The 25,966-nt window shown below is 38.5% G+C and overlaps 1 protein-coding gene across 2 annotated transcripts in view; it reads right to left on the reverse strand.

Annotated features, from left to right (window-relative positions):
- The window catches only part of EGF (epidermal growth factor), a 56,786-nt gene extending 36,433 nt beyond the window's left edge, over positions 1 to 20,353 (reverse strand). For both annotated transcript variants that reach the window (XM_021525471.3, XM_077782954.1), the window contains exons 1-6: positions 19,597 to 20,353; positions 10,362 to 10,493; positions 6,708 to 6,907; positions 5,566 to 5,747; positions 4,714 to 4,944; positions 2,986 to 3,188 (exon numbers count right to left, since the gene is read on the reverse strand). In XM_021525471.3, the coding sequence (XP_021381146.2) occupies positions 2,986 to 3,188; positions 4,714 to 4,944; positions 5,566 to 5,747; positions 6,708 to 6,907; positions 10,362 to 10,493; positions 19,597 to 19,723 (1,075 nt within the window). In that variant the 5' untranslated portion in view covers positions 19,724 to 20,353. The remainder of the gene's footprint in view (positions 1 to 2,985; positions 3,189 to 4,713; positions 4,945 to 5,565; positions 5,748 to 6,707; positions 6,908 to 10,361; positions 10,494 to 19,596) is intronic.
- Between the last annotated feature and the right edge of the window lie 5,613 nt (positions 20,354 to 25,966).

Consider the following 25,966-nt stretch of genomic DNA (forward strand, 5'->3'; position numbering starts at 1 on the left):
TAAAAGCAATAACAGATAATTTCCCACACAGACACTGCAGCTTGGCTACAGGCACAGACACCTTGCACATATTTGGTTAACTGGTTAAGTCTTCTCTAGCAAAGGTCATACCATTAAATGCAAAATTATGAATGGATGACAAGGTAGATATTATCTATGTTATTTAGTATGTTATCTTTTAAGAGACTAGAATTTGTGTGGGTTTAGGTGAGCTTCTTGTTTTGTAGAATTAATTTTGAATTGGAGACAATCTTTTTCCACTGCAACTGAATCAGGAACATACAGTAGTGGAGAGTCTAATCTTCAAATACAGATCTCATTAGAATGACAAAAGTGAAAGTGCATGCAACTACAAAACAACAGAGTCTAAAAACAGGACTACATTCAATGCTGCATCATATGCTTATCATTGCTACTGATTTTTCTCCCCATGGCTGTACCATTATTGATCTAAGTGGTCTAAAAAGAACTAAGACACCTGGGAGTTACATAAAAAAATAACAGAAGTTATAGTTTTGCCATCTGGAAAATCTCTAGAAGATAGTAATTCTTAACTGAATAAGTATTAGAACTCTATGTAGCCATACCAATATTTAAAAAACCAATTACATTTCAAAGCTTAGTGGTGATTGAATTATGAACCACAAAGTTTATAACATAATATTTTCTGGAAGAACACCATTACAAAGCACTCTTACTAACTTATTTGTGTTTTACAGGGTGTTTTTCCCCTCCCATCACCTGTTTTACATGGAAATACGTATACTTATATATTAACCTGATGCTTGTATCTTACACTGGAAAGAAACACAATATAATTTCTCAAAAAAAAAAAAAAAAAATTACAAGAGTATTGAATATCATTAATCTGTTAGGAAAGATTCCTTCAAAGAATTCCAGAGGCAGTATTTGAGATTTTAAGGTATTTCAGATATTTTATGAGCCATTATTAAAAGTGACACACCAAAGTTCTTCTGTGGGGTTACAACAAACCCATAGATGAATTAATGCTCTTCTATCTACTAATTGGCCCTGACCAATCCAAGGAAGTCATTTGAAAGAGAAAGGAAAGAAAGGACCTGAGGAATTTAAGTAGCAAAGAAAGGTAATTCAAATTCCAGTAAAAAATCAAATCATATTAGTTGCACATTTCTCCTAAGTTTCCTTTTCATCTGAAGGAACTCACTAGTTATCTGCTTTAAAGAAGGCTTGATATTTCACAGCTGACACTGCGTTGTAATGTACATTTTCTTAGCTTGTACAGAGCATGCAATTAGTCTAGGTATGCTTTTATCTTCAGGTTTCTCTGTTGTAAGATCAGCTATAAATCCCATTTGAACTCCAGGCTCATTAGTCCTCCTTTCATCCCCGTTCTTGCATTGGATAAGCCAAGCAACGCACATACAAAGTCCAAAAAGTTCATCTGGATTCAGCCTCTTAAGCTTCTTTCTACTCCATCACTTCCCAGACATTCTACAAAGAGTTATTTGGAGTTTCTTTTAAAAAGCCTACTGCTGACAACACTTACTATCCTACAAAAATTTACTAAAATGTTGGAAATATACATACATTTGAAAACATTGGTAGGTTATCTATTAATAAAAGCAGGGAAAGCCCTTTTCCATGGAAAGAGAAATGCCAGAAAGCAGAATGCTTGGGTGGAAGAAGTGGAGTAAATCTTCTGAGAGAAGAGTAAAAGCTAAGTGCCTACAATCACTGAAATTAAGCTGCACATTCTTGCCCTAGCTCCTCTATGGGAGGGCACCAAATGTGTCAGTAGAAAAAAGGGCTTCCATTTGCCAGGACAGCCATTTCCCCCAAAGTAAGGACAGATCAAGGATTGTCTCTGAATAGAGACTCCCTGTGCTTACAAGGGTAAGCTTGATTTCCAGGAACACTGATTTCTGCATCTCAGCAGGTCTTGGCACTGTAAACAAAGCATTTGAAGCGGAAAGTTCCTTTGAAGGTTTTGATTTTCCCACTCAGACCAGTCTTCAGAGGGCACAGGCTGCATGGTACAGCTGTTGGTTGGCATGAAGAAAGACAAAGTCTGTTTTACAGCAGCTATTTAGAAATAGTTCAAAGACATATTTAGATATATATATATTCTTCCCATGTCTTTATACCTCTGGGAATCCATAGCTGTCTTCCCTTGGGAGTTGTGCAACCATTGCTTGGCACACAAGTCTTTGCTCCACTGCTCTTACCCAAGCAAAACAGGTGACAAAAGCTGTTCCATTAAAGCAGGAATGGTCTGCTCCCCAGAGACTAGAGGACAAGGCATTATTTCCCTGAACATCCCCCACTTCCTACTGCCTCAGCAGGAATCCCCAGGGAAGGTGAACTATTGCAAGTCAATTACCTTCATTTTTGGATGCACAGTGAAAGGCAGTGAGACAACAATTCATACTGTGGGCTGCAATTGGTATCAATTAAAGAGGCAGGAGTCTCTTATCCTATAGTTGTTATAGCAGCTTCAATACTGTCTAAGACCTGGTGACTTTTAATAGAATCATTTCACAGCAAAGCTGAGACATCCACTTGTAGACCTGTAGTACTGTGTGCTCAAAAACCTTTGCTGCCATAACAATCAGTTGCTTAGATGTGCTTTAGATTAAAATATCCAGAATTATGCAGACATTTGGTGAAGATAATGTAGGCAGAAGGTTAAAAATCTGTATGCTTTGTGCATTTAGCAGGAAAGCAGAAAAATATCATTGTGCAAAGAAAATCAAGAGAATGAGAAGTCACATCTTCATGTGTATATAGATTAATGAAACAAGCAGCTCATGCTCAGCATGCTTCTACCCTGATACTCAGCTGGAACTGCACATACTGAGTGGAACTGTGGACCACTGAAGTGAAAAAAACTTTTTTCCTTTATTTCACTGAGGCCTGGAATTTTACCAAAGAAAATTCTTACTGCAGAGAATCAGAGTGTATGACATTATTATTCTCACACATAGCAGCATTACATTTACTTACCCAAATCCTGAGAATCAATCCTTGCACCTGGCTGCTTAAATGGATGTACTATTTTTATCTCCACCGGTGGGAAAAATGATGGCTTCAGGCTAATTGTGACTACAACTTTTCCAGTATATTTGTTGGCTCTCCATATCATGCCAGACTTCAAGTCTGAGTAGTACAGGTGCTCAGCAAAGAGAGACATACCAAGCAACTGATGTCTACAAGAGAACAAAGTGGTACATTACCTTATCCCAATATATTTACTCACTTAAACATTTTATGAGTGCCTAGTTCAGTCAAATTCATTGAAAATTACCTTTTTGGACACACACTATAGTATCTTCTATATATGAGAATCAGAGAATCAAGAGGTACAGAGACATTCCCAAAATAATTCAGCACTCAATCCTGCAAATTTTCAAGAAATAGACACAAAATGGATAACCTGCATTTCTCACATGTTTAATGATCTATTGGTCAGGACTGACTTAACTGGGAGAGAAAGCCTAGGTGTGGCCCTGCTTCTGGTGAATCCAGCAACTAAAATGGTAACTTGGTCTGTTGAAGGATGTAGGTCAGATACGTCCCACTGTTTGTCAATATCCAGTGCCTGCTCTGACAATTCTGACTGAGGAAATCGGGGTGGAGATGGAGTGGCAGGAATAGGGCACTCCTAAAATCCATCTTCTGCTGCTTCTGCTATCTCAGGAACGTAGGTTCCATTCACTAGTAAGTTATAGCAGCTAGCAGAAATCACAAAAGAGCCAATTATTAAATAAGAGAGAAATCAGAAAAAATACTGAAAAAGGTATTTTTGTCTTCTACTTTTCAGGAAAACACAATCCAGGTAGAAAACAGAATCCAGATCATCCAGGCTAAAGGATTAATTCCCCAGTGAACAACAACAAACTCAAGGGAGAAAGAAAAAAAAGTAAGGAAAAATCCAAACTGACTGCTGGCAATGTAGGAAGAAGCCAGTTTTGTGTTCATCATATGAAAATGGTACGCCACATATTTAAATAAGCAGGCCAGCAAAAATATATTTTTCTCAGTTTAAATCCCTTTTCCACACATGGCGACCCAACCATACTGAAAGCCACTAGGGTGACAACCTTTTCCTGATCCTCTCACTGACCCCATGGCCACTACTGGCCACCTGTACCCCTGCACAGCATGAAAACCAAAAGATCACGGGTCTAAGAGCCCCCTCAACCATGCTTAGCACTTAGCACTGGCACTGGGCAGGACAATTCTCTTGCACAGCACAGTTTTCACCACATCTGCTGATGGAGAGGCTGAGCACAGGGCCGAGCCTCCTCAGCCAGCAGCTAAGGAGGACAACAGGCTTAGATGAGGATGGAGTTCAGTCTCCTGAGCACAGCTCAGACACCTGAGCTCACCCACTGTGACCTTGGATAAATCATTTAATCTCTCCTTTTGGCTCCTCTATCTGCAGAAAAAGGCCACTAATAAACATTCAGAGAGGATTTCTAAGGATTAATTAGTTATCATTTGCTGAAAGCTTGGAAGATGGAGAGTGCTGAGTGGTAGTATTATCCTTATAACAGTGACATTTTTCCATTTTCTTATCATTAATATTACATTTGCAGTCACAGGCCATTTGCATTACACTTTATACTCCTCATGTTGTGAACTGACCCAATAAAAGGGATGATGAGGGAGAGAGCTTAATTGCATCCTTGAAATGAATGTTTTATTTCTGACAAGCTGAGGAAAACTCACCGGACAGAATTTCTGAGGAAATGAACACCTCCACCATCATAGTCACATGATCCAATATGGGACATCTCTTTTCCGTGGTCATGTTGGATCCAGTAGAGCTTTGTGTCAAGCAAATCTAGTGAGATGGCCTTTATTTTTTCTGTAGTTTTCAAAATATTTATCATATCACTTCCACTGAGGGACACTCGATGTATGCTGGAAACTGTACCATCTGAAGACATAAATAACAGCCTGCAGGCAAGAGAGACATGTTTAAAAAAACAAAACAAAAACCCCCACAACAAAAAAAACCCCTACATTTTCAAAATCACATCACAGCTACATACTCTTTATTGAGTTATTTAGTTGCTCCTCTATACAAAATTTCTCAGTGTGGTATTAGACTACGAGTACTTCTGGAGATACTAGAAACCAGTATTACTGGAGGTAGCAGCAATTTCCCTCAAGTAGGTCAAGCAGGAATCAGCCCAGCTTAACCACAAAGCACTTTTGTCTGTCTCTCTACTTTGTTCAGCCATGCAGTCAAAGAAACTGCAAATTACTTCTCAAATCTATGGGGAGCTCCTGCAAATTTCAGGAAAGGCAGGTGTGATGTCCAGGCCCTAAATCCCACTGAGATGGCAAGATTACAAAGAGTATTAGCAGTGCTACTATCATCAGTAGATTGGTTTATGTACAAATGTGGTAGGAATGGACACATGAGCCTTAATATTAAAATAGTTGCGTGGGTTGGAACTAGATGACCTTTACAATCTCTTCTAATCCATTTCTGTGATTCCATGAAGCCACAATCATAGTACTGTACATATTTGGAGTCCGTTTCCATGAAATTACCGACTCCTTTAAAATTACCTTTGTTCAGCATCAATGGTAATCCTTGTGGGACGGCCAACAGCTCTTAGAAGAACTCGGCGTTTCTTCCCATTCATGTCAGTTGCTTCTATGGTTCCTTTCTGTCTGTTGGCCCAGAGAATGTCTTGATTTATCCAGTCAATAGCAAAGCCTGAAATGCCTTTGTCTATGTAACATAGTCTCTGTAAACAAGAAAAAATGAGTTGACAAGAGGAATCCTAATGACTGCTCTAAACTTGGCTTTCATTACAGAGAATAGAAGACCCAGATGAAACTTTCCAGTTCATTCATTTGCCTATTTTAATTTTCTTTCTGACCTGTAGCTATTCCTCTTGCTTTCTCTTTCATCACTTTCATATGGTCTTTGTGCTTATATGCACCCCCTCTGAACTGAGTGGCTCCCTGCAAAAGGACAAACTATTCTGCACAAAAAATATACTGAATTAATATTTAGCTACAACTTTTTGCACCCTATGAAGCACCCAGGCCTGCACTGTTACAGATGGAAGTCTCCTAACACACTGCTGCTGGACTGCTTCCCCTTAAAATCAGGGGAAAATACATGAGTGAAAACTCAACATAGGTAAATGATACTGGCAATTTCTCTCAAACAAAAGAACACTCTCACAGCAATAAAGTTCAGCCAGAGCAGCCTGTCTGCCCTTCTTAATCAGCCAGTGCGATGAACTGCACTGGTTTTTGCTGAACAAAATGCTAATAGCATATATGCAACCATAGAAAGCAATAAAAGGTTTGAGAAAAAATTAGTATGAATTAAAGCACATTCTTCTCCTAGCATTTGTGTCAGATTGTGTTACAATAATCTTGAAGATGTTGCAATGTCAGAGAATAATCTATAGCTGATAGAAACATTAAAGTCTACAAAGCCTTAGCTTGTTTGAATTTCCTCTCCTGCATTTTTAACTCAATTGTCTCCTACATTCACCTGATCCACAGAATGTATTTTATGAACTGAATGTGAATGCCAGTAAAACAGCCTGGGCTCAGGGTGAGAACTATTACAACAGCAAAAGCGAAGTGCTTATCAATAAACAGTAAAGGCAGAACTGTACTCAAGGAGCAGGTGGTTTCCACAGAGGGGTTTACACCATTAACTAGAAGAATTCCAAAGAACTGATTACCTCTCGTTTTGTGCCATTTAGATTAATTCTTTGAAGTAGTCGCCTTTCAGAGTCAACCCAATACACTTTCTCTTCTATATAATGAAAATCCAAAAGTGTTGATGGGCCAGTATCAGAAACCAATCTTTCATGATTTGTCCCTTCAGTGTCAATTCTAAAGATGGCATTTCCACGGCTAAAAAGCAGGAATGGTGCTGGATCTGGTGTGGAGAAAACAAAATGGGACTAATTAATTGATAATAATTACATTTTTGCTGCATTAAATTCTCATTGGTTGCATACTAGTCAAAGAGAAAGTTCAAGATTTAGATGTCTCGTTTCTTAATAGCAACTTTCTAGGTGTATCACAGACAACCAGTAATATATAAATGTAGTGGTCCTTTAACATCTAATGCTGAAAATTATGGCAAAATCTGAGTTAGGAAACTGAAACGACAGTGGTTGTTACCACTTATCCCAAATCCTACAGCCCAGTGAGAGATCAGAACAACTGCTGCATGCTTGCCAACTGAGGTTGAAAGAAGTTTGCCATGGAGGTGCCTCCAAGTTGAAGATCACTTAAACTGTTGTACTATAGAAAGAATTTATTACAGAGAGGTAGTCTGGAACCTTCCTTTAACTATCCAAAAAGGGAAATTGAAGATCCCAATACAGGAAAAAGGAATAAACTGGAGATTGGGGGGGTTTCTTGTGCTGCAGAAGGCTGAAGGAAAACAAAAGATCTGTACTTAAAACTCTGACAGCTCAAAAGCAATAACTTCTTCCAGACAAAATCTCTATTTGTAATGAGCAAAGGGAAAGAATATAACAGTAATTTTACATAAAATATGTTAAAATGAAAGGTGCTCCAATTACACCCAATACTCCAGAAAACCAATTAGGGCTGAAAGTGATGAACAGCTAGGATGATCCCAAAAGCCTTGATGCAACCTTAAAACAAGGTGATAAGTACGGAAGTACAGTTAGTATGGCCTAATGATTTGAGTTGATTCAGTTTTATCAAGTCCTTCTTTTTTTTTAGGGTATCTCTTTGTTTTTGGGGTATCACTGTAGAGCACAATAAAGATTGCAGAAGGAACCTTAACTACCTTTCCAAACCACAAGGGTTTTCATTTAAGCTGTCTGTCAAGTGCATATAGCAAAGTAGTTCTTATGTAACCAATACTTTGTAACTTGCATTTTGAAAATAAACATGGGTATGCTGTTTGTTATTTTGTTATTTCATATATATATATATATATATTTATTTATTTATTTATTTATTTATTTATATATACACACATATTTGTGGGCATCAAGTCTATTCTTTAATTTACTACTAAAAAAAACATACAAAGCATAAATTCCATTGTGTTAGTAATGCTGAAATTTTAGATCATGGTTGCTTGAAACAACAGATCCTGGCATACATGCCGTCCTCAACCTGACTGACTTTGAAATGCAATTATTGATATAGTTCTAACAGAATGACAGCTTTCAAGGCTATGTAATCAATGGCTGAATTATTCTACAATGAAAAATCAGCTTTCTATTTATTTGAAATGGATGCCCGAAGATGCACTACTGCCAGTTTTCTTACACATACACTTTTAAAATTAAACTGGTTTTATTGACAAGGTTCACTTTTTTTAACTAAATCTTTTTTTAACTAAATATCTTCGCTATTAGCATGAAAACTGAAGCTTTAAACTGAACAAAAAGTTCTTCTACAAAATTGAGATAGATGCTTCACCTTCATAGTTGCAAGAATGCTTAATTCTCCTTTCAAAGCAGAGGAATGAGACAAATTTTTATTTCTTCAAGTGAAGAAAATTCTGATGATCATCCAAGATGTAATTTTGTCTTGTTCACAGGGAAGATGGTCAGTACACTCTTTCTATGTTAACAGAATGTTTTGAATCTCAAAATTTAGAGCTAGCACCTAATTATAGCAGCTGCTTATGGGATTTTAATTACTCTCTTTTCCTGCTGCTACTTGAACTGACCAACCCCATATTTGAACAATGAAGACTTGCTTCATGTCAATGTTAAATGAAAGCTGAAGAGTGGCCAGGCTGATTTATTCAAGGGATTTGACAGCTACTGCCTGCAGTTTTGCCAATTAGTTGACCAAGTATATTTATACACTTTGGTTTTGTCCTTTCCACTCTGTGAATTCCCTGCCAGGAACCTGTGAATGAGGCTCCAAATGGAACAAGAACTGAACAAATCTAACTTTTGCTTCAGAGGCACCAGTCAGATTTAGGACTCAATTTTATCAGGGGTTTACCAGGTAAACTGTATCTGCACCAAAGATCTTCTTGTCTTTATAACATGAGGGTATTTCACCTGGTGTATCCCCCACAGAAGGGTTTATACCCGATTTAGGGGTTCCTTATCCATCACAGGAGCTCTATCTGTCGCTTTCTGCTGTTACTATAAATGGTAGCAATAACATGTTAAAAGTTGAAGTACTCCAATATGAAAAAAAGATTGTTCTCTGAAAGATACCTGTGTACAAATGTCACTGGGAAACTACACATTGGTTTTCACTTCAGTTCAGAAGTGTAGAGCTTGCAAAGGAACTATAGATGTTTAGGCAGGACCACAAAAAATCCTATTTGGGTCTTTGTTGCTGATATTTATGTTGCTGATAATTATGATGATTCTAGGGTCTGGACTATAATTGTGTTGATAGCAGTTTAGGAGCTCTTCAGAATAATTTTGGTTATGTTCATGATCCCAAAATTGACACAAAGGGACTTAAGTACAGCTCCCACTTCTCAGGTCAGAAACGTGCTTTGTCACACCCCATCTCTGCATTAGCAAGATAATCTTGGGTAAATACTAGCCAAAAAACAGAAAACTTGAGGTCCTGGATCAGAAAGGAGCTATGGTGTATCCCAGACAGGAGCCAAAGCCAAGCCTTCAGGAAATCAAAGTTGAGAGGTAAGAGATGAAGTTCAGAGCACTCCCACCACATACTCTAGATATAACATAGGATTAAGCTAATAAATCTGACTCAATTTTTTTTTCCCTGGGTAGCATCAGTTCAGGACAAAATGAGGCTTAATCAAAGGCTGCAACTGCAAATATTTTCCTCTCAGAAGAGCTAAAAACTTCTACATTTAAATGCATCTCCCACATTTAAAAATCAATTTATATACTCATGTCAGAGGAAGGGAGAGAAATAACTCACAGTAGCATTCATGTTCTAACTGCCAATGGATGAAAGCAAAAATAAGGGCTTCCTGTTTCCTAGAACCTAACATACTGTCAAGACACCAAGGCCAACAGACTGAAAGCAGCCAAGGCAGCAGAATCTTTTGTACTGCCATGACTTCTTGGAAGTAAGGATGGGATAAGAGAGTCTACAGTTTTAAAATGGCAGAGAGAGCAAATAGGATGTAATTTTTAAGTTTGGTGGTTTGTTTTCATAGATACATTCATCTTTCTACCACCATAGTTTACATTCTTCACCATCATTCTTCTGTGGCATCCACTTCTGGCCTTGCCAATTACCCACACAGTAGCAGAGGCAGTTTTTTTGTCAGCAAACCAGAAAACCCCAGTCACTGACCAGTAGGGACCAGCATGGCTGGTTCACTTTGAAAAGGAATGCTAACTGAATCTCTAAAGCCCTTTTTCTGTTATCAAAAAAGAAAATATCCTTACCGTTCACATAGCAAGACTGCTTGTCAATACCCAAGGAGTAACCGGGCAAACAGGAGCAGATGTACGACCCTGGAATATTGATACAGGTTTGGCCACAGGTTCCCAAACCACCTTCAAGGCACTCATCAATATCTGAAATAGGTATTTGAAAAAGATCAGGAAAATTCAGCTAGCAAAAGCAGTAAAGAACAAGGAGAAAGAATACCTTTGACAAACTTATCTGATAATAAATTGTCACAAAATTTAATATCCCATCGTTAAAAAATGAAATTAGTATGGCTGTGTATTCCTTCATGCATTGGTTTCAGAATTATTGGAGTGTAGGGAGGGTAATTTATCATTGTCACAGTCAGGGTGATTTTGGAGGGTGTTGGGTTTTTATTTCGGGGGTTTTTTTTGACTGTCAAAGGAAATTACTCTTCTTCCTGGTGTTTGGGCACTGGTCTCTACTTGCTTAAATACAGGGAACAGACTTGTTTTATTTGTTATTATTTGCTATGCGTATGTAGCTTGCAGCTGCTTGCTTCTATCTTTATCTCTTTTTCAACAGTAATAATTTTGCCAACAAATTAACAGACTTTTCAAAACAGTAAAGCAGAAAACAGGCTGTCACAGCACTGAGATCAACACTGAGCTTATTTTTGTTTGAGTCAAATCTCAAACAGACATACAAAACACTAAAATTCCCACTGTATTCTGACAGAAACAAGTCCAAACCAAGGCACTGAGCAAATTAATTAGAAACTAGGTTTTTAACTGGTAGGTTAGGCTAGAACCTTTAGGAATTGAAAGATATTTGAAGTATTTATGTTGTTTTATCAGGGCTTGAAGAAGTGACTATTAGGTCCTAATCAAAGAAATTTATTTTAAAAAAAGATTACCACTGAGGACTGTAGTTTATATTAAGGGGGAAAGAAATCCACAGTACCATGAATAATTGTCCCACAAAATTGAGATAAGTTTTACTTCCTGCTGAAAACCAACACATCTGACAGTAACTTCCCAAGGTAGTTGATGTCTGACAGTACCGTATGCTGCTATATTTCTTGTATATTTTCCTTCTTCAACTACTGTGTGATGGTTGCTCTAAGGAGCAGCTTTTTTCTTGCCCAAGTTCTCATTGATGTCAGTGGCTTTTGTTCTGTGCTTTACCATGTGACTCGACACATGCAGGAGTAAAAGAATGAACACATTTTGTTTTAAAGAGATACATTTGAATAAGTCACTAAAGAACGTGGATTCACAACCAAAACTAGGTCTGTGAGTGTTATGTGAGATTTCTCTTAGTTTAAAGAACAGCACCTTGGTTACAGGGAACAGCAATTTAACCAGCTCACAAAAGACTTTGAAAGAAATTTTCTCAGCAACTCAGGGGGACCAAAACAAGCTGATCTCTGATATTCCGTGGTTCTGCAAACCAGTTTACTTAACTGCTTTAAAGAAAATATGCTCAGAAAAAAGTGTTCAAAGGGTTTTCCTCCATGCTCAAGTATCAAAGGTGTTCAAAAAGAATGTCAATGTTTTCAGCCACCTAATGTGTCTGTACCAACTAGGGAAAACTTCCATATTGTTTACTGAGTTTTCCCACAAGTTTGTGCTCCGAAGAGCAGATGAACTCATTTGACAACATATGAAATGTAATCAGAGCACATGCAACTGATTCCTGTTTGATTAAAAGATAAAGCAGAAGCATTTTCAGCAAGATAATTCCATAAAGTACTCTAATTCTAATCCACAATTTTCTCCAAACAATCAGCTTTCAGGAGCATATTTTCCCACATGTTCTAGGATTGTACATTCCATTCTCCACGGCATTAAAAGAGAAACTCTTCCAAATCCCCTCTAGGAAGGTTTGATGGGCTTAGAAGTGTGTTAATGTGCTACAGACACCACGGACTGCAGGTGACCACTAAAACTAGATACTCCTGGCAAACACTGCCTGGATGCCACTGGAGCTAAAGGGCTCTTCGATAGCCCAAGAGGGAGGCTCTGGGGACCTCAGCTCCTTGTCCAGCTGCTGTCAGTGTCAGGCATGAACACTGTTTCCACTCTCACCCTGATGCACTGGTTATTGAATCAAGGAACTGACTGACTAAGGTGGACACTTGACATGATCCAGCCACCAGCACCACAGTAGATGTGAGAATGTGTTGATAATGTTGTTTATGTTTGTCACTATACTTTTATGACAGTAATAACTTTCTAAATGAGCCTGAAGTTATTTCTCTGTGGAAATTACAAGTATGGCAACCATGAAAAAGGCAACCGTGTAGATATAGGATTGCTAAAGAAAGAGGTTGCTTGATTAAGCAATGTGAAGCTTAATCTGATGAGCCATTATTCAATCACGATAAAGAGGACATTAACTAAGAGCAAAAAAATAGGCCTGGCCTATAGATTGGATCTGAAAGACTGCTTTCTCTGAGAAGGATTTGTGTTCATAATGGACAAAAAGCTGACCTCTTAGCATTTTACTGGCAAGAAAATTCAAATCACAACACAAACAAACACAGGAAAAATTAATGACTGTGAGGGGAAAAAAATTGCTTTTCTATATGGCAGTGGTCAGACTATATTGGCATGCTGTTCATATTTCTCTGATAAAAGTTGCTAAAAGATCATAAAAAATTAGAAACTGTATACAACAAGGATAGAAAGTCTGATTTGAAGGTAAAGAAAAGTGCCTTTCTGTGAGAAATTCAAGAGTTCAGAATGCTTCTATTATCAGAAAGAAGCTTGAAGAAGGATTAAGCACCACAAATTAATACCTTCACAAAGAAAATGTAGCAGATTTTCTAAAAGACACTATAATCTCATTCAAGAACAATTTATCAAGCACTGGTATCTGAGAACTAAAGCCAGGGAATTCACATTGAAACATTAAATTCACATTTTAACAGGAAGGGTGAATCACTAAGGGAACTAGCTACAAGGGAAAACCCTGAAGGCAGTGAATATTCTAATTCAGGGTCAGACTGGGAAGACCTGCTTTACCAAACACAGGTTACTGGGCAACAGACCAAGGTAAAATAATAATGACCCTTTATTTCCAGGGGGGACTTAACAGATTTATATGAGTGTACAAAACTGACTGTCCAAAAATGAGCACACTGATTGATCAGGCTACAGGAATTCACACTCTTTCCCAAGTAAATGCACCAGACGAGAAGATTTCAGGTTTATCAGCCTACCCATTTTCATCACCACCAAAATTCACACAGTAAAAGTAAATCCCACACATACTGAAGAGCAAACCATGGCTCCAGCTGAAGAGTGGCTCTCGTGGAAGGAGAGCTGCCCAATAAAAGAGCAAGGGCACAGTGGCCACAGGCAGCTCAGCCACTGGACAGTGCCCTTCCAGTAGTTAGCAGGAAGAGCCAAGAGACACAGTATTACTGTGGAACAGGCTACAGCACTGTGAATGTTTAGCTTCTATGGCTTTAACAATGGAAGAGGATCCTATGCTTAACTCCCTCTCTTTGTTGTTTAAAGTACAAAAATCTCCAACCAAAATTCCCAATCTGAACCAACCAATCAACAAATCAAACCACCAATCAATCAACCAAAGCAAAATAAACAAAAAAAGTTGGTTTTTAAGGTTTAGGAGAACTCAATTACAAAACCATCCATCAGGTGTAACTAACAGTGCCTTCATCTGCACTTTTAGGGCCAAAAGAAAGCATGGAGTTGCATCCTGTTGAAGCTGTTTTACGTGTCCTGGCAACCACATCCCCCAGTGGGAACTTTACTCTGTGAAAGAAATCGGCTTAGTGAACACAAAAGCTGTCTGCAGTGCCCTGACAGCCAGCCCTGAAAGGAAGAATGAGGTTCTGCTTAGTTCTCAAAGACTTCTTTATGCAAAAAATGCCTTGAGAATCAGCAAAAACGATGAATCATGTCATCACGATGTTGGCAGCTCTCAAAGACTTTGCATACAAATATACTACTTTATTGAGAGTCCTGAGAAAGGCTCTGGTTGCAGAAGGTTGAAGTATTAGTATGCCTGGCAAGGACACAGAGAAACCACAGTGAACCAGAACTTGAATTTCATTATGGCCCCAAATATATACATTATATACATAAAGTATACGTGCAGATATACATACACTCAAATAACCTCATGCAAATCTAGTTCTTGGTGAGTTGGACTCATGATTAATTCAATCTGCTGTATCCATCCACCACCATAAACTTTTCAATGAGGCTGAACATGAAAATTCATCTGGGTGAGAAAGAAAGCAGCTCATCGCTTTTATCTATTGTGATTAAAGCATCCAGCTCAAAGAACAGAAGATAATTAGAAATGGAAGAAGACACTCCAGCTATCAGCAGGTCAAAATGAAACAGATGATGCACAGTTCAGTATCTTTTATCTCCAATTTTAAATGAGGCTTAAAGTACAACCTGGTCAATCACAATTTTTGAGAGGGTAGAGGTTGTGAAATACTCATGTACAGTGGTGAGAAATACAATATGAACACAATGAATGCATTACAACTCCTGGTGTCTTCCAGCCCAGAGATGATCATGTCACAGATATGACAGCAAGTGAGAATATATGATTTATCAAGTATAAAATCAAATCAAATTTAGAATTGAAATGAAATTTAGAAAACAGTTGTAGGCATCTTGTACAGAAAGGGCAAAAAATCCCCAGGTACAACAGCTTTTTTTTTTTTTTTTTCTTTCTGGACTCTGATCCCAAGTGTTTACTCACTGGAAATGGAAAAATTGAAAGAATGGGAAAGAAAATTCTACCTTTGAATAAATTCTATGCGAAATAAAGTCTCTGTATAAATTAGTAGCTACAAAATAGACCTCTACGTCCCAGATCATGCAACTTCCAACATATTATTACTGGCTTGGATTTCAAAGATGGAAGCCATGAGGCATCATCAAATACTGTCATCCAGCTCCCTTTAAAATCAGATTTCAAATTCCGTACTAAAATGTAGTCAGGATTTTTTTAGAACAGAATACAAAATTAGTAACTGCTGTTTTACACTGGGCAAAACAATGAGTTTTTTAATATTAGTCACTGGCCTAGGAGCCTGCCCCTTAGCCCTCTTTAGCATTAGGCATCATGTGATGGGTGATGCCATTTCTGTCTTTTCTTGTCACATATTTGCCTCCTTCCTATTTTGATCCAAGATTTTACAGCTGAAGATAGTATTTCTCCACATTCAGCTGGATCCAGCTGAATGTGAATCTTCTCATGAATTGGTCTGTGGTTCAGACTCATGTTCAAGAATTCCTGTCTACTATTTGGTAAAAATATTTACAAGCTCCTTTCTCCAAGTTAGTATAAGAAAGCTAGCTGGAAGACAGCTACTGAAAACAAGATAAAAACACACGTCCACTGCAGCTCTTCTGAAATGCAGAGGGAATCAGAGGCATCTTATCAGGTTTATCCCTGTCATGACAGGGGTATGGAACAGTTGCCCATTTCATTGGCTCTTACTGCTCCTTATGAGATACTTGCATAGAAGGAAAGGAGAGTTTTAAAAGTTTTGGCATTTCATATTTCTCAGAATACACAAAAGAAGTTTTAACAATTTGTCTTCAGAAATATGGAGTAAAGTGAAGACAGGATTTAGATAATTAAGGGGAATTTAAAGATGCAAAACAAAGAGTAATAACTTAATGTTCCTCATCTCTGTGGTAGGAGAGAGGTGAACAGGAAGAAAGAAAAGAGTAAATCTTGACACACAGAAGGAAGCATCTGACCAAAAGAGCTGACCTAGATAGCTGCAGTTGTCACCTTCAATTGCAGGCTGTAGCTCTGTAGGAATGAGCAGCATGTTAGCCCTGTAGAAGTGACAAGGGCTCAGCAGTTAATGTCAGAATATGGTAGAGATGTGCTGAGTTTAAGAACATACGATCAGTCAAAACTTCAATAATACGGGTTTTGTTTTGCTTTCTTCCAAGATTTTTTTACAATACTGTTGGGTATCTTAAAAATTATTATCTTTCTTCATTTTTCAAACTTATACAGTATTTAAAGTCAGCCCTGAAACCAAAGTACACTTCCAGTCTTGCAGTATCCAGAAGATAATATATTTACCTAGGATAGCCCCAGACTAACAGACATTAATATCTACTCTAAAACTGATAATGCAAGAGGCTGCTCTAGGACCTTTCTCAGACAAAAATGTGGAAAACTTTTTCAGTCTTGAGTAGGGAAAGCATCTATGCACCATGAGAGAATAAAAAACACTGTTGTTAATGTGGTGCTTCAGAAGGGCACAAGGCAACTGATTCCAGCAGGTATAGGCACATCCTCTGGTACACTGTGTTATGCTTACATTGTCAAATATGTTACAAATCTAAGCTCTCCTGGGACCAACTGTGCATATGATTTTTTGTTTGTAGCAATAATAGCACCTTTGTAGGCCGGACTATTTTTTTGCAGAGGTAGAAGGTTCTATGTTTCCACTGGGGTCTACAAAACAGGAGTTACTGAAGGTGACTGATCCACAGTCCTCATAGCATCTTAAAATAAGCTGTTAATTCAAGATGGCATGTCAAAAATTGCAGAAGTGCTTCAAATTCTACCATAACTTGTCCATATATTTATGCATTCATTCATCAGACTAGTTTTGCTCTGAAACTTTGTGATTTCTTCTCCCATACTTTCTTTCCTATAAGCCTTGCTGGTTTGGACTAACAATGCTTTAGAAAGGTCCCTTCTCTCTTGTCATAACAAGTCAAGATTCAAAAAATCTCTCTTAAAATAACTGTATAAAATTATGTGAGACATTTAGGGTTAGATTTCATCACACTTCCACAGGATGAGGAGGTCTTTGATCTTTGAATAGCCATAGAAATTAAAGGAACTAATTAAGGAGTGAGTTATTTAGCAATGTAAGAAGATGACCTAGACCTTTGTCTTAAGCCACAGTGTGGAAAACAGATCTAGAAAAACCTACACACGTTCTGGCAAGTATCACTTGTAACAATTCACTAACAAAGAACAGACACCTTCTCAATTCAGGGGAACCCTTATGGCTGGCAGGTTGCCACCACAGCCTCAGATGATGAAGAACATTTTGCAATTGGTGTATCTATTACAGCTCACTAAGAATGGTGGCCAAGCCATGATCCAGCTTGCTGTCATTGTTCACAGTTCAGTGGTATGAATCATGTCTCCCACTCACCACTTTTATCTCCAGTATTACCTTCAAAGCCTGCCTCCAGCTTCCTGCCACTTGCTTCCACTGCCCCCTCTGTCTCACATAATTACTGAACTAGAATATCACACATCTGATCTGCCCAGAGCACCACTTGTGTGTCCAGGACATGGAGGAAAGAGAAAGGGAAATCCCTTGCACCAAAGCATCCTGCAGTCCTACATTTCATGTCAAAATTTCACCATTGCTTAATCCCCTGTAATCCAGTGGCCTTTAATTGAAAAATTACCATGATGCATCTCATTTTTCACTTACTCTGTGTCATATGCAATTACTGAGAGTATGTCACAGTAACATCAACTCTTAAGCAGGAGATTTCTTCTGCTGCTATTTCTTAGAGAGTTTGTTGAGCTATTGGTCAATCTGTTTCAGTACTACAGTTCTTCATTCATACAGCAGGTAATTTTCAACAGAAGAGACTTTATGCAGAGCAGATTATGTCTTCATTAAAGGAAGTTCAGTATGCACCAATGTGAAAAATATGTCCACTGGGGAAAAAAAGCCTTTACAGCCTTCTATATATTAATATTTAGAGTGGGTTTTTGATTCATTGAACAGTAGCCAAGCAATTCCCTTCCTCTCAATAGGATTCTCCCATTATACACAAGCTCTTAACTGGGAAACCCAGAAATGCAGAAGCCATAGCTAATGGACATCCTAATGAGCTCTTGGAAGCTAAATACATGCTAGCAAATGGTATGGATCTATAGGAAAGGCTGTGTAAACAGCAACAGCTTCTAAGGATATGGCACACCCACTGCATGTATTTCAGCCTGAGCTTACAGAGGACCAGGCCTGGGCTGGTCCCATGGACCAAATGGCCACCAAGAGCAGAGAGGGAAGATGATCCCTACAGGGACACCCTCTGGTTTAAGTCTGCCCAAAGGGACTCCAGGCTGTGCACCTTGAGAGTGCTTTGCGAGGTAAAGCAAACATAGTAAGAGGTGGTAATATGGAGATTAATTTCAGAAGTGTGATTGTTGTTTGAACTGAAGCATCAGGGTAGGAGCACTCTAGGCATGTTTGGCTCTCAGATAAACCTTCAGTCAAGTTTACAATTTGTACACAAAAAATACCCAGTTTCTCCCCCCTCAATTTGACAGCATTTAACATGCAGGCCTCTATTTGTGCCTACAAGATGGTATTTCGTAGCAGACAGCACAGAGGAAGCACCTGTTACTGCATCGCTAGAATCATGAAAAGAACTGAGTCGGAGCCTCTGAAGCCCAAGGAATCTGAGGCAAAAGCTTTAATTCCAAGTATGAGGAGCTGCTCAAATCCTTTCAGAGCATTTCCTCATCTCCTAGCTGTAAAGCTCACAACTTTATTGGCTCTGGATTTCTTGAAAAAAACTGGACTTCACGGTATCAGGGTAGGGAGAAGGGTTCTGTCATCCTTTGTCTTACACTTCATAAAGAATTAGAATCTGCATTTTACATGCTCCAAATCACTGGAGATTATTACAGGAATGTTAGTGTTGCACATTTCTCCCAGACCTCCCTACCACAGTATTTTGCACACCTGCTATTCATGAGATGCACTATTAGCCTGAGAACACACATCTACATGCAATAATGAGCATAGAAAAAATAGCTTTTAAAGTTATCTAGCCCACATCTAGATGAATACTAATACATAATCATTAAAACACTCTTCATATATGTATACAGAAATATAAAAATACACCTATACTCAAACTTTACATATATTGAAGCATGAACACATGCATGCTCGTGTACTGAAACTATGGAGATCCTAAAGCTATGGCAAGGACTTTTGGTAACTGGAGAACAGTTAATATCTCTTAATGAGCAAATGAAAACCTATTCTACTTTCTGATAGTTAAACCAAGAGACAATGCTGATTTCTGAAAGAAAAAAAGAAGGAGTTCTATTCATTTTGAAATTCACCAGATATTGAGAAGCTGATTTATCAGTTCTGCCAGTACAACACATAAGCAATCTGTAAAAAAACTTTTCAAAAATTATAGTTATATTAAGATAATATAAATGCAGTTTTTCTTTCTGGGAATGTTCAGCACTTACCTACACAAGCAGAGTTTTCAGGCTTTAATCTGTATCCATTAGGACAGTTCCAGTGCTGCAGAGCTGAGAGGCTGACAAAACCAATTTTAAAAACCACTGGCAAAAAAGCAACAAGGAAGAGAAACATAATCTTGAGGGGTTTTTCAAGCTGTCACTAGAGAAAAACTAGCTTGTATTCAGTCATATCCAGGACAGGATGAGCATGTGTAATCCCAAAAGTTTTCTGCAAGCTGTCACTTTAGGCTCAGACATCTTATCACAATTTCAAGTTTTATCTTTGCCTTGCTTTTCTTGTCACTTTAGACCTTACTGTGCCTGACTACAACCTTGAAGAAATTCCTGGGAGATTTCTTCTCCACACACATCAGGGCTTTTTTTTCTCTCTCTCTTTCGTTTCTTTTTTTTTTTCTCTGTTTTGGAAGCCAAGTATGAAATGCCTGACACTCTTGCCACAAATTTAACACAGCTCAAAAGCCATGCTCACAAGGATCTCTTCAAATTTCCTTGCAATAAAGCTGCTGTTTAAATCTTTAAAGCAGAGAATTCAGAAAACACTTCAGCACAGCTCTCAGTGGAGTGCAGGGAGAAAAATCTCCAGGTACCGTCCCTCTCCGAAACGCAGTTGTTTTTTACATCCAGACTTGGATGGACTCCCCTTTTCTTTTTAAAGCTCTGCTTGCCCCACCTCTTCTCTTTTTAGTACCACTTGAGTGAACCCTGTGTTTGCACATAGTAATGTGGTCAGTGCCTTACTACAGGGAACTGAGCCAGCATGCAGATATCCAGCCACCCATAATAAATACAGTCTCTTTAGAAAAGCAACGCCTCCTGCTTGAGAAGTACCTGCTGCTTGCCAGCGAAGTTTTTTCCACAGAGATTGTAGGCAAATTTATTCAATTCCTGTTCAATCATGATTAGTTGTATTCCTCTTAATATCATCATGTGTTTTACCACCAGAAACAAATTTTGTCATCAAAATATTTAATGTAAAAATCAGGGGAGAAAATCCCTCTGGTTTCTCTGATATGTTTTTACTGGAAATCCAAATTAGCTTAAGGTAAATTTCAGAACCAGGGTTTGTGTTTGTCATTTTGAACTAAAACTCTCTCTCTCAGGTCTGAATTTGGCCCTTATCCATTTCCAGAAGAATACCTGTTGTCAGAGACTGGGGTAACATGTTCTGAGCCTTGCAGACATTTATATGTACACTGATGCTGCACAAGGCTGCTGTCAGAGTGCAATGCTCTTTTGCACATGTTCCACTGAGGTATAAAAACTAGACAAATTCCAGATGCTCATAATTCTTCAGTAGTGAAAAAAAACCTCCTTTTTCCCAGTCCAGCCTAGGCCAGCAAAGCTCTAAAGTACAAACATAAGTTTGTCCTTCTAAGATTCACTGAATGCTGAAAGTGCTGAGATTTAAGCATGTGTCTAAATGGTTGACTGTGCCAGGCTTTGTTGAGCTAACTACTCTGAGGCAATCTGGTTCTGTCATTTCTTTCTTTCCTTTGATTTTTTAAAAATTTATTTCTGGAGTGTTGTGCTGGAGTGAATATTAACACAACAGCTGGATAGAGCAGCAGCATCAGAAGGTACCTACAGCTGTACAAGTTCTGTCTCTTGGAATTCTTCCTCTCCTCTCCTCTCCTCTCCTCTCCTCTCCTCTCCTCTCCTCTCCTCTCCTCTCCTCTCCTCTCCTCTCCTCTCCTCTCCTCTCCTCTCCTCTCCTCTCCTCTCCTCTCCTCTCCTCTCCTCTCCTCTCCTCTCCTCAAATTTGTCTGAATCAATAAGAGTCCAGACTTATACTGTCAGAAAACAGGATAAACACCTGATTATAAATTGGGCCACCCTCCATTAAAAGTTAATTTTTTCCTGATGTTTCTGTCTGTGAGCAGGCACATTCCAGTCTCTCAGTCTTCACTGCTACAGCCACTGCAATTAAATCTAGACTGACAAATGGCAGCCACATTTCCATAGGCTCTGTTCAGAACGCAGTCTTTATCCCACATGCTATGCTATAAAATACAATAACAGTAATGTAAATTATGCAGGGCCAGACACATGCCAAAGAGCATTTGCTTCTCCAAATAGTCCCTGGGAATACAAAAGGGCAATCAATGTGAAAGCACAGTATAATGCCATCCCATCTAGGATTACAGGATCCTGCTCAGGAACTGTAGTATGTTCCACATGAACCTCTTTTACTAATTTTGCAGTCATCAGTTCTTCCTCACACAATTTTCTTCACTGTTCAAGCTGGGAGCAAGCAACTGTAAGAGTTTAAAAGGTATGTGTCACTTCTTTGTGAGCAGCCACCAGCAGAATGTTTGCCAGACCGTGAGGGTGGTCGTCCCAGCACATCCCTGACCTCTTCCAGGGCAGACTCAGACAAACTTATTGAAGGAGACAAAGTGAATAAGCTCTCCCTTTCCTTTTAAAACCCAGAAACAATTTATGTCTCACATTCTTTTTGTCTCTCATTTACACACGTTGTCTTTTCTGAACATCTGTCTCAATCTTCCCCCACTGCTCCATTTCCACATTTACACAAAACACAGCACATCCCAGAATTTCTTTTTTTTCCTCCTCTAAATTAAATATAAATGTAGAACCATCTGGCATGTCAATACCCCTACAACACTTTTTGAAGGAAGAGAGCCCTTCACTTTAGCCAGGTAGAGACCAGTTAATAAAATTGTTAATTTTACCATCTTAAAAGTATAGGAATGTCTTAAAAACAGGAAAAAAAAAATCTTAATAGTGGAATTTTTTTTTTTTTTACCCTTAAACCCCAAATTTAACTTGGACCATAACTAGCTACCAAACCCACAGTATGATATTGTGTGATCTAGGCCAAAGTAACTACCCATTTGGAAGTGGATAGAATCAATCTCCTCTCCATACAAGAAACCAGAAAGTGCTGAATAAAGTATTAAATGCAGCAGGCTGTGCCACACCTACACTTTTAAAACATATTCTTTTTCACCAAGTGGTTCAGCATACTGCTCACAATAATTCCTTTACACCTGAAGTCATTTAGCATTTCAGAAGTTGTTCAAATGAGTTTCTAAAAAGCAAACTATTGTGCTCACCTTCAGGTATTAAGTACAGCAATCTACAGTAGCCTGGCACTCCTGTGATAAATGAGACCAAAATAGCTCAACAGTCTCATTGGCAGTGGTCACAGCAGAATCAGTCCCAATGATCTCAAAATCATCCCAGTTCATCAAATGTGAAGAATTTAGTTGAAATTGACCTGCTGACTCAAGATATTTACGAACTAACAGTAAATAAATATTTTATCACTTTCACTTGGAGTTCTTACTATCTTTTCTGGCTTTGGAAGCCTTTTTTTACCAAAGTTGGGAAAGATCAGCAATTCAAATAGAGGGGGGCTTCTTGGCATACAGCTGCTCTCGTTCAAGGACAGTCTATTCTGACTGTTTCTAAACTGTGGAGGAAACAGCCCTCCCTCAGCTTCCCATTATCTACATTGTATTACTAAACACATTGTTTAAATCATATATTGGCTTTTATTCTTGCTCATTACACATCGCACTAGCTTGTCAGCAGTTGGACTTTTTTTGTCAGCCTCTGAAAGGCTAATTCTGGCCTTAGGCATATTCCAACATGTTAAAGTTATACTTTATAGTCAACATAATCCAAATTACCATGAACAAGGTTAATTATTAAATATCAATTCACTGATGTAGCATAGGAAATGTGTAGCAGCTCTCTCTGGTACAAATAGCACAAAGCAGTGAGGAACATTCAGATCACACAAAACAGATTCCAGAACCTCTCCAATGGCCCCAGAAAATCTGCCAGCCCCTGGAACAAGATGCTTACCTATGTGTCATTCTGTCAGAAAAGGTATTGCCACCAGAGAAGCAGCTGATTGACATAAGCAACTTATGTGATGATAGTAGGGATTTCTCACAGTCTTCAGAAAAAAACACCCCACAATTTCTTAAGCCTGCCTTCCAGCTACTTGCTGAAGCCTGACCTGAGGGTCAGTGTGGGGCTAGCTGACTGATCACTGTCTTTTCTCTGACACGACAGTGCTTGATTCAGTACTGTTAATGTCATTTCAGCAGGTTCAGCCTGCATTATCTATAATTCTGACAAAAGGGACATTATGCAATACTAAATTGCCTGTCCAAGCAGAGAGAGGCACAGCATGAGGGGTTGGCATATTCCAGTTATCTCCAAAAGCAAGAATGCCTGAAATCTCCTCCTGAGGTATGATGGCCATTCTAGCTTTGTCCTCAAGCATGTCACTCATCCCTTCAAGAGTATGGAGATTATATTTGGCTGGCAGGATGTTTTAAGTTAATTTTCTGATAAAATTAATTAAAGAGTGGGGCTTTAAATCATGAAAGCTTTTTGAAAACCAAGTGTTATTGTAAGTGATCTCTTTCCAGTTGTCTGTTGCACAGCAGCAATTATGACAAACATCCACTGGATTTTTTTGGAATAAAAGAATAAAAATTTTTTGGAATAATTTTTCTGCTGTGGTTATATTTTTTCCTTACTACAAGCTAATCTTAAGCAAAAGAAAAGTTTAAATAATCAGTGGTTAAGACATACTGTTAACTATAACCAATACTATCTTTTTTAAAGCCGTTTTACACTTAACATTTTAACAAGCACTTTTCACCAGCTGCTGTACAGTAAATACTTATTTCATCAGGTAGAACACACTGGAATCTACAGAAGGATCCAGAAAGAAAGTTAAATATGCTCTCTCTCCTATCCCAACAGCCAGAACAGGACTTAAACATTCTGAAGAAGCCACATAGCACATTACTGACTTATGACATTTATCAATGTTAGTTGACTAATTCAGGCCTCTGTGTTAACAGACATGAAGGAGCAGTTAAAATAGCATGTTGGAACAGTCAGTTGGCTCTGAGGTGGAAAAAACTGGAGAAAAAAGAAGTCATTTTTTACCATTAATAAGATCTATGCAGCTTGCTATGTAAGAACATTTAACAAAGGATGTTAGTAACAGGTATGGCATTAGTTCTCTATCAGAGTAAAAAATGTATCCCCTCTGTGTGTTTTGCTGTTTCCATCCCAAGGATAGCTCATTTTCCCTCAAAGCAAAATGATTTCTAGTACACATACTAGAACAGCTGCTCTAACATGAGGTCTCGGAACCAAGACACTGGCTGCAATCTAATTTCACTAATTTTTAGAGTTCCTGAGAACTCATAATTTACACTGATACCAGTAAGAGATTAGGAATTTGTCTGTCAGTCCTCAGGCTCTTATTTGAAGTCCATCTATCACAGATATTGTTGCTTTTACAGTTTTTATCCCGTAAGTTCTGGCCTGGGGAGGTGAACAATTAAATTTACTTTTTTAGTCAATTTTTCCCACCTCATCACAGATCTTTTGAGATGGTTTATTCTTCCTATGGCCATAGAGAATAAAGAGCAGGGAATATATTATAGTTTTGTTTCATAGTTGCCATGCTGGCTATGTGGAACAGAAACACTGCACTTACCAATCCAGTTCATTTTGTCCAGTTAATTCCATTTCACCTGGTGCATCTATAACACCAGTCTGGCAGATCTACACAAACCCACATCTGCATAAACTTACATCTGTCTAGCACACCTTAAAGACAGAATCAAACAAGATGGACAATAAATAGGAATAGAAGTAGAAACAAGCATTGTTGTAGTCAGCTTTCCAGAGCAAAAGCACCTGAGGTGAGTCCAAGACTGGAACTCAAGACAATTCCAGACTTGAATTGGAATTCAAGAGAGAACTGAGACCTTGCCAGAACTCAGCTCCTGGAAGCAGGTTGCAGGATGCTCCCAGATGCTGCCGAATCAAACACCCTGAAGGAAGTAATGACATCCTGAGCATGTTGCAAGCCACATCTTCTTTGTGGAAGTTCATTATTTTCCTACAAATGTCCATGCAGCTGGTGTCAGAGGGAGTCACCAATGAATTGGTGGCCAACCAAGAGCAGGTATAGTAAAATACACTTCTAGCTGCTGGGAATGTTCAATTTTCCTACAATTCACAGAATAGATTCAAGAGCTCTCTAGAAGAAACTTTTTCCTGATTAGTAGATATTTAAGCATTGAGCATCTCCTGAAATATTTTCTCAGAACCTGCTGAAAGTAAACTTGCACTTGGAAGTACAAGTTTTTGATGAAGTGTTGTTTCTTGTGTCAGACAATTTTACAGGAGCAACATAGAACAAAAGAAAAATAATAAATAGGGGTCAGACCCTACTCACAGTGGCCAGAGTGGATTTCTTATACCAAATTGGGAAGCAGTTGGCACGGAGTGATCAGCAGGGGCTCTGCCATGCAGGAGGCAGCTTGACCTGGCACCACCTCAGGGAGCC

The sequence above is a fragment of the Lonchura striata genome, chromosome 4 (assembly GCF_046129695.1).
Source record: "Lonchura striata isolate bLonStr1 chromosome 4, bLonStr1.mat, whole genome shotgun sequence".
Taxonomy (NCBI): domain Eukaryota; kingdom Metazoa; phylum Chordata; class Aves; order Passeriformes; family Estrildidae; genus Lonchura; species Lonchura striata.